Consider the following 8681-nt stretch of genomic DNA (forward strand, 5'->3'; position numbering starts at 1 on the left):
GCCTTCACCGAGGAGGGACAGAACAACTTCCGGTTCAGCCGAGGAACGAGGAGTCAAGGAGCTATCAAATAAGGGCCATGAGATGAAGCCCAGGACTCTTCCTAGAGCTGGCTGCCTGGTCAAACTCAAAGAAACCTCTCAAAGATGATCGAGAATGTTTCAAAGTATCATACCAAAGGGTCTAAATACTTCAGTCAATGTGATATTTAAATTTTCCTTTTAAATCATTCTAAAATCCTGTTTTTTGTCATTATGGGGTATTGAGTGTAGATTGATGAGGGAAAAAATGCATTTCAACAATTTCAGCACAAGGCCTCGACATAACAAAATGTGACAAAAGTGAAGGGGTCTGAATACTTTCTGAATGCACTGTATATTTTTCAGGAAAAGCAGATGCTTAGCGCTGTGATTCGAATATTCATGACAGTCACAAATTGGGGCTAGCTGTTTCCCCCTGTCTTCATGCTAAGCTAAACTAACAAACAGCTGCATTAAATTGAACAGACAGACACGAGTGGAGTCGATCTTCTCATCTAACTCTCGGCAAGAATGTGAATAAGTGCATTTCCCAAAAATGTCAAACTATTCCTTTAACTAACTGTATACTCTACACTACACACAGTAAACACAGACACACTCGGTTTATTTAGAGCACCACGGATCACACCGCTCACACTGGTCCACTGTCACTCTCTTGGTCGCCGAGCAGGAGTTCAGATGTTCACAAAACGTGGGTGTTTGAAAAGTTACACTTTTGGCTGAACTGGTAGTCAAATTGTAAATTCTGCATCTATGGCACAGTAGTGCTGCTTTAGGTTTAGGGTGTATATTTCATTGCATGGGTCTTATTGTGTAAACATTTTGTGACAGATGGACACTGCCCAGAGGCAGAATTTATGATCACTACCGAACATCGAAACCACCGATTTCTTAAACGTTCTCTTGCTAATTGTAACCTTTGAAGCACCTGTACTGTACAGTGTGTTGGAGATGGTCCCTCAGCAGTGGTGTAGTCTAATGTATTATAGTGGGTATACTGTACAGTATATAAATATATTGGCCTATATATATATGGGCCAGAATCTGCCTTTGGGGGAGGGGGGCCATATCATAGTGTGTGTGGGGGGGGTCTGGGTGTCCTCCCCCAGGGTCATTTTGAGGGTCAAAGACTTCACTTCCTGCATTCGAATAACTTTTATTCACCAATGTACGGGGGAAATACCTTTATTTAGCCTATGCGAAGAAGAAAAACACAGATGACAATTCAAAATACGTCAAAAATATAATGGAAGGTATGTTGTTGCGTGTCATTGGGCATTTGTAAGAGGGTATATGGAAATCCTGGAGCTTTCTTAGTGGGTATACTGGGTATACCTGCGTATCACGTAGACTACACCACTGTCCCTCAGCAATACTGAGCAAAGAAGAAAATCGCTGGATTTTACTGCTGTCTGTGTGTCGCTGACTCACTCCTGACAGATTGTTTTTACAGATAGATATTTTTAATTATACATTGTCTCATTTATTTTACCGTGCTGAATTTTAAATGAGTTAAAGGTTAAATAAGGGGAACGGGAGAAAAAGCTGACTCACCCCCCCCACTAGCCTTGCCAGCTGTCTTGTTGTTTGTTGATGGTGTACTTTTGTCACTCCACACTCTGTTCACCATCAATGGGAGCCTTTCTGCTTTTTTTCTTAGTCAGCCCTCCAGGGTTTAACATGTTATAATTCTGCTCATGAACCGTGCGCTCTGAGGTTTTCACTCATTATGTCAGGTACTGGCTGGGGTTGTAAGCTGCTTTTGGTTTTTAATGGCTCGTTATACAGGCATTTCTCGCAGAAAGGACTCACGGTACAGTGTTTCTGTACAGCTCAAGCCGTGCATAATGATGGTAGTTAATTTTGTTTCCAGTTAGCAGTCTCTGCAGGCGGTGATTAGCTGCAGCGGTGGCAGAAAACGTTGAACCAAAGATGACGATCATTGCTCCTTTAATAGCAGCATCTCCTTGCTGTGTCACATGACTCACATCTGATAATCAATCTGGTTTTCATGAAGAAAATAGAGGTGTAGAAGCTGTGGTTCATTGTGTTCAGTATCATGTTTGCTATGGAGAGTGCAGTATAGCCATATAGATTTAACAGGGAGGTTATTAGGTTTTAAACTGTTCTCGCATGAGCAGCAGTGATGTAAATGGTACAAAAGATTTGAAAATATATAGCTGAATATACATCTGAATTGTTCCAAGTTTTGAAGTAAGCAAGAGGACACAAAAGCGTAAAGTACTATTTCCTGTTGCGATTTAATCATAACATTAGCTTCATTGTTATTTATGTTGACTTTTTGATTCTCAGACATTCACTTATTTTGTTAATTGACAACAGCAGATGACACTACGAGCATAATCATTGTGAACGCTTTCTCCACTGCTTCTTCTGACTGACATTCTGCTGCCTGAGGGGCTGGATCTGTACTTCTCTGAACACACACAAAGAGTTCAAGTCGAGAAATCCTAGTTGTGATTTGTGGCCATTATATTTCACTATAGTATTTTTTATTTTTTATATTTCTATATGCATTTATTTATGGTGCTTTTTATGATGTTTGTTCATAAGCCTTAATTTATTCAGTTGCCATCAATGACAAATAAATAATGAAAATGGAATACACAGATCCTGGTTTTTATTTGACCAAAACCTGCCATGTTCTCTGCCCTGTAGAGCTTGTTATTTGTGTATTTGACACGCCATGAAAATGCACACATCAATGCTAGAAAACAGTCCTTTGCTTGTGACATTGTAAAATGAATATTCTTAAAAATATACTGCTAGGATTTACATGTACTTAAGTTTCCCCATATCCACCATTATAGGATAAGGCTGGTGTTATTCTACATTATTATTATTATTGTCAACAAATTCCATGAAAAGACCAAAAACCAGACCTGCATCTTTTAATACTTCCCCACCTTGTCTGCAGGCAGCACTCAGCCAAAAGTCCATTGGTTCCTACTGAAAAACTTTCACTTTTAAAAATCAAAAGTAATTTTCTGGCAGCTGGGCACTGTAGTCTTTAGGAATCGTTACTGTAAAGGGAGTAAATAGAGCATTTATTGGTGACTATTTCCAGATGTGGATTTTTACAGATTTGGTAATCTAGTGAGGATTTATGGCAGCAGAACGGTGTATACGAGACTGAAAATAAACATCAGAGCCCATGTTCATCATTCATGTATTTTTAATAGTTTTTGGACAACAATGAAGCTCTACGGCACAGAAGAATATAATATATCAGGCTTTGGCAACACTTAATTGGTTGGTTATTAACCAATAATTGGTTATATTGGTTAGTCCATCAACAGAAAACTGCTTTGAGTTGTGTTATTTTTCCAAGCCCAAAGGTCAACCTCTCTGGCTCCACCTTTACCGTTGTGAGGATGTCTTGCTTGGCCTTTGTCCTATGTGATTGTAAACTGAATATCTTTAGGTTTTGAACTATTGCCTGGACAAAACACGGCATTTAAAAGATGTCACCTTGTGCATTAGGAAATTGGGACGCATATTTATAGCAAATTTAAAAACAATCGTAGATATTTCCAGCCTTAACCTTTTAAAGCATTTTAATAATACTTCATATACTTCAAAAACATACAAACAACTTCAGTCTATGTATGATGATACATTAAAACAATGGTCATATCTGCTATTCAAGCTCTACGTCATATGAGCAAACTTTACATACAGTGTTGACCCGCAGCCGCAGTGACCCCCAAACTACAAACTACTATAACTATTTTAAATCGGTAAATCATTTAGGGCCCACTGTAGTTACGGTGTCTGATCTGACTTTGTTCTGATGGTAGTTTCCTATAAAAACAATGTATAGCTTCTTTACATTAGTCTGCAAAAATACAACTGGAGCTGTAAACATTCTCAATTGTTCCCATTCAGACATCTAAAAATCTCTGACTAATCATCCACAAATAAAAACATTTGAAGGCAACAAACTAGGAGACAAACGCTGGCGTGGGCATGCGAGCCTCAGAAGCTGAAGGTGAGAGGCAGAAGCTGGGCAGCAGAGCAGCGTCTTGCTTTTAGCTCGGATTACCGAGAGTCATTTTGGGAACAGCAGCTGCCAACAACCATCCTGTACAAATCAACCTTTCTTTGAGGACGGAATAACTTAAAATAGCTTTAAAATAGCACGGCCAGCTTGGACCTGGAGACAGATAACATCGACTGTAGTGCGTTGTTTCGACAATGGCTGCAACATTAGTGACAATGTTGTACTGGAAAGTATGACTACAGCTTATGCGTTTTGTTTCTGTTCTTTCGGGTGGCGCTGAGGGGGGAGTCCTGGTGATAAAGGTTTGACATACCAAACCCGATATGTCAGATACCACGCCACCAGGCCGCATAAGGTCCCTAGCAACTTGTGAGAAGTGTGATGGAAGTAAACAGAGGTGCAGGCAAACATCCACACCCAAACGATCACTATCAGATTCAAGGCCACGTACAGCAGGTTGAGGACCATCCTGGGCAGTGCAGAGAGACCGGCGGTCCTTAGGGAGGCCATCGGCGCCGTTTCCTCCGCGATGAAGAGAGAGGAGTAGGCCAGGATGAAGGAGTGCCCTGAGATGTCATGGCCGTGCCACTGGAAGCCGGCCCGCCTGCAGCTGGCTTTGGTCGCAAACTCCTTGATGAGAACCTCCTTGGTGCCGGTTTCATAACATGAACCGGTCACTTCCTCGATGAAGAAGAAGGTCTGGGTGCAGGTGTACCAGATGGCCGTCGCCACCAACAGAGACAGCAGTCGCCGGGAGAGGAAGGACACGCTCCTGTTGAAGGCGGAGTTGGACAGGAGGAGGAAGGGGGTCAGCAGCAGCAATGTCCAGCCCCAGGACACTTTGACAAAATACCTGCAAGAGGAACAGGGGCACTTACATTAGCACTCAGCTAATAGCATTCATTATTAGTACTGTAGAGGTAGAGAGGTGTGTCATTTCTACTAAATAGAGACCGTTAAATAATCTTACTATATATATATTGTCACTTTAGCTTTATATACTTTCACTCACTGTTTATATCTGTCATTTATAATGATGCATATACTGTACATTTACTACATCCCTGTTTAAAAGTCTACCACAAATACATATATCGCATTTTATATGTTATAGTTTATCCCTGTATTTTAACTTCTGCCCAATTGTATGTCTTTAGATACTCTCTTCTCTGTAATTGTTGTGAACATGACAATAAATAACTCGAAGGTATACATGCATTTTAGTGTCCCAAATTCCACATACAATGTCCTTAATTAATTATGAACCTGCTAAACCACCTCATCATTTGGGACACTCAGTTTTTGGAAAATAATTTGGGACACTAAACTGCACGTATACCCAACTTAAAAACCAGACCGAGTCAAGTCAAGCTGTTAGCAGCGAAGCTCCTCAGCGTATTGAATTGAGAAATGGGGAGTTGTATTGCGTATGAATTCATTGGTAATATGAAGAATGTGTGCAGTGTATGAAGGAACATACAACTGCTTTCCTTACTGGGATAACTTGAGCATTTGCCTTATTTCTGTCATTTGTTTTTAACTGTTCAACGTGAATTTTGTAACGTTATAATAAAGGGGACATGTAACGCTTATCAGCACAGCAAATAGCTATGAAGCCACAGTTTAGCTAACGTTACCTTTGACCCACATTACAAACTTCATTACAACACAGTCCGGAAAATCAGAGCAGTTCTCTCATGACGGCCCTTTCACCTGTCTGTCACCAGCAGACCGCCGTACAGTAAGCGACAGGTGAGCTCAAAAATTCATTATTTCTGTGAGCTAACCTTCAGCTAGCATAACAACACAGTAGCACTAACGTTACTCACACATTCAGGGCATTTCCGCTGCTGCTGAAATATGTCTGCGGGACAACCTGCAGCTCTTTCAGAAGCGACCCCACGACCGAAATGAGTACAAATATCAAGGGAAAGTTTTGTCGGACAGCCGGTATCCTCCAGAGTGTTACCAAGTTGTCCACAATGACATCTACCGCCGCCATGTTGACACCACTGACCCGACGAGCTGGGCTGCACATTTGCGTTTCCTTTGAAGGGGGCGCCCGAGTTTTCGTTGAAGTAAGAGGAGGGGGGCTGTCGGTTGGAACACGGTCTCTTAATACATCCATGGTTGGAACATCCATCTGCGAGTAGTCGCTCTCCCATCTGTTTGCTTGGTTTGAGGAAGCGCCTAGCTTAGCTCCAGTCCTTCCGTTCGGCATCGGGTTCGGCATGTTCGTTTTAAAGTACTTTAAGGTCCCAACTTGTACTTTCAGGAGGTCCTTTCGCTTATTTAAAAAATTTGCTTTACTATTTTAATTTGTTTGGCTTTTAAAATTTAAGTTTTCGTGTATAATTCGGAGCAGTTGAGCACGAATTTAGAAACGACTGCAGGACATTGACATAAGCTGCTGGACCGGTCCGACATCATCCTAGGAAACGCACATGTGTAAGCCAATCAGAGGCAGAGTAGGGCGGGACATGGCTTCGCTATCCTAGGAAATGCAAATTATTATTATTATTTTTTTTTATTCATTTATTGACAAAAACAGAAAATGCCAAGGGATTAGAACAATATAGGGTACACAGTTTCAGGAATTTCTAGTTTATATAATATAGGATTGATTTAAAGTTTGATTTCATTTCCAAAAAAATAAAAAGGATGGCTCATGATTGGAAAATTTAGATTTATGAATATGAGATTTTGCAAGTCCTTCATAAGATCGCATTAATAATCGATTTTTTTCTTCTTTTTTAAAATAACTTTATTTAGAATTTCATTTACAAACAGTCAGCCATCCCAGTTCATGAACATACATTATAGAATTGACTCAATATAATGGTAAAAATAAATATAAAAGGAGAGAGATAAATAAATGAATAGGAAACATACTCCTTTAAAAGAATTGACAGAAGGTGTTCCTTAAGGAAATAGCTTAGTTCTGAGTTATTGAAATGCTTTTCTCATAAGTTAAGAATTTAAGTGACGTATCAATTTTATTTAAGAATAACTTAAAACATGGGGTTGACTTTAGCTTTGTGAATATGAAACTTCCCTGATATAATTTTACAATGGTACATACATTGTTACATTCGAAGTAAGTAAGTAAGGACATTTTCCTTCCAATGGTGATTGCATGTGTTGTTATAGTTTGTCATTCTCAAAGTCCTTCCAGAATGAACAACCATAGAAAAGATGAGATCGAGTTTCTTGTTCTATCTTATAAGCATTTGGATTTATCAACAAGAATGAATTTCGAGAAATAAACGCAAAATCGCAGCCCGGGAAGGAGACACTCTGAGGTCACGTATATAACAATAACAATAATAACAATATAAGGCTTCTATAAAACAAAAACAAACAAGAAACGCTTCTCGGCCGGGTGTTCTTCTTCTCTTAGTTTAAAACGGCGGACCGCAAGCCTCTACATCCAGGTACATACCGCCACCTACTGTACAGAACAGTGTATACCTGATACCAAATCATATATATATATATATATTCTACCGGTCAAAAGTTTGGGGTCACTTAGAAATTTCCATTCCACTCCATTACAGACAGAATACCAGCTGAGATCAGTTGCATTGTTTTTTTAACCAGGGCAGCAGTTTTCAGATTACATTATGTGTTTACATCATTGCAAAAGGGTTCTCCGATGTTTTCTCACTTAGCCTTTTAAAATGATATATCAGATTAGCAAACAGAATGTGCCTTTGGAACATTGGATCAAAATCAAAGTCAAAGACTTCATTTCCTGCACGGAAAGTGAAGTGAAAGTTCTGTCACAAAACTATGTTGTTGCGTATCATGGCACATTTGTAAGTGGGTATATGGAAATCCTGGAGATTTCTTAGTGGGTATACTGCGTATACCTGGGTATCACGTAGACTACACCACTGTACCAAACCATACTGAGCAGTTGTTTGGTGACTAAATTCTTATTATATTGTGATATATACTGTAACTATGTAAACTCAGATATTTTACTTACAACAGTGTAAAAATATAAGTGTTACAAGTAAAACTCCTGCATTTAAAACCTTACTCTTTATTATTATTATTATTATTATTATTATTATTATTATTATTAGGGCTGCTCCCTCTTAGTTGATTAGTCGACTAATCGGTCGTTTTGGTCTTAGTCAACTAAGATTTCTTTAGTCGATTAGTCATGTTTTATGCTTTTTTCATGCTGAATGACTTATTTCCAAGAAACGTACGAGCACATCTCTGGTAAACACAAGAATTAAAGTGGTGCTTTTGCATGACTCTTTGCGGAGAAACTCAGATTTACAGATCTGTGGATTAAATCAACTAATCGATTGGTCGATACAATTGAATGAGTGTTAGTCGACTAAGAATTTCTTCAATCGAGCACAGCCCTAATTATTATTATTATTTTCATCAAAATGTACTGAAAGTACCAAAAGTAAAAGTAGCCATTATGCAGAATGGTCCATTTCAGAATAATAAATATTATTATTGGATAATAATTATTGATGCATGTATGTATTCATCACTTTAATGTTGCAGCTGTTAGACGTGGGACTCATTTTGATCACTTTATATACTGCTGCTAGCCTTATACAGTATGCATGGAAGAAAAAGTTCCTTCAGG

The 8681-nt window shown here is 39.1% G+C and overlaps 1 protein-coding gene across 1 annotated transcript; it reads right to left on the reverse strand.

Moving 5' to 3' along the window:
• Positions 1 to 3563: 3563 nt before the first annotated feature.
• Positions 3564 to 6460, reverse strand: fitm2 (fat storage inducing transmembrane protein 2). The gene is made up of 3 exons (XM_031312899.1): positions 6202 to 6460; positions 5893 to 6171; positions 3564 to 4916 (listed from the first exon to the last, which is right to left on the reverse strand). The coding sequence occupies exons 1-3, from the start codon at positions 6294 to 6296 to the stop codon at positions 4307 to 4309; spliced, it is 984 nt and encodes a 327-aa protein (XP_031168759.1). The 5' UTR covers positions 6297 to 6460; the 3' UTR covers positions 3564 to 4306.
• Positions 6461 to 8681: the final 2221 nt, after the last annotated feature.

This window comes from Sander lucioperca, chromosome 12 (assembly GCF_008315115.2).
Source record: "Sander lucioperca isolate FBNREF2018 chromosome 12, SLUC_FBN_1.2, whole genome shotgun sequence".
In the NCBI taxonomy this organism is placed as follows: Eukaryota; Metazoa; Chordata; class Actinopteri; order Perciformes; family Percidae; genus Sander; species Sander lucioperca.

What these genes read in the sequence shown, in the direction of transcription:
- fitm2 (XM_031312899.1), bottom strand. Translation starts at nt 6,296, where the DNA reads ATGCCGAACCCGATGCCGAACGGAAGGACTGGAGCTAAGCTAGGCGCT. An exon ending in AGCGACTACTCGCAGATGGA is followed by an intron (nt 6,172 to 6,201) that starts TGTTCCAACCAT and finishes ATTAAGAGACCG; the next exon opens with TGTTCCAACCGACAGCCCCC. An exon ending in AGCGGAAATGCCCTGAATGT is followed by an intron (nt 4,917 to 5,892) that starts GTGAGTAACGTT and finishes TTCCTCTTGCAG; the next exon opens with GTATTTTGTCAAAGTGTCCT.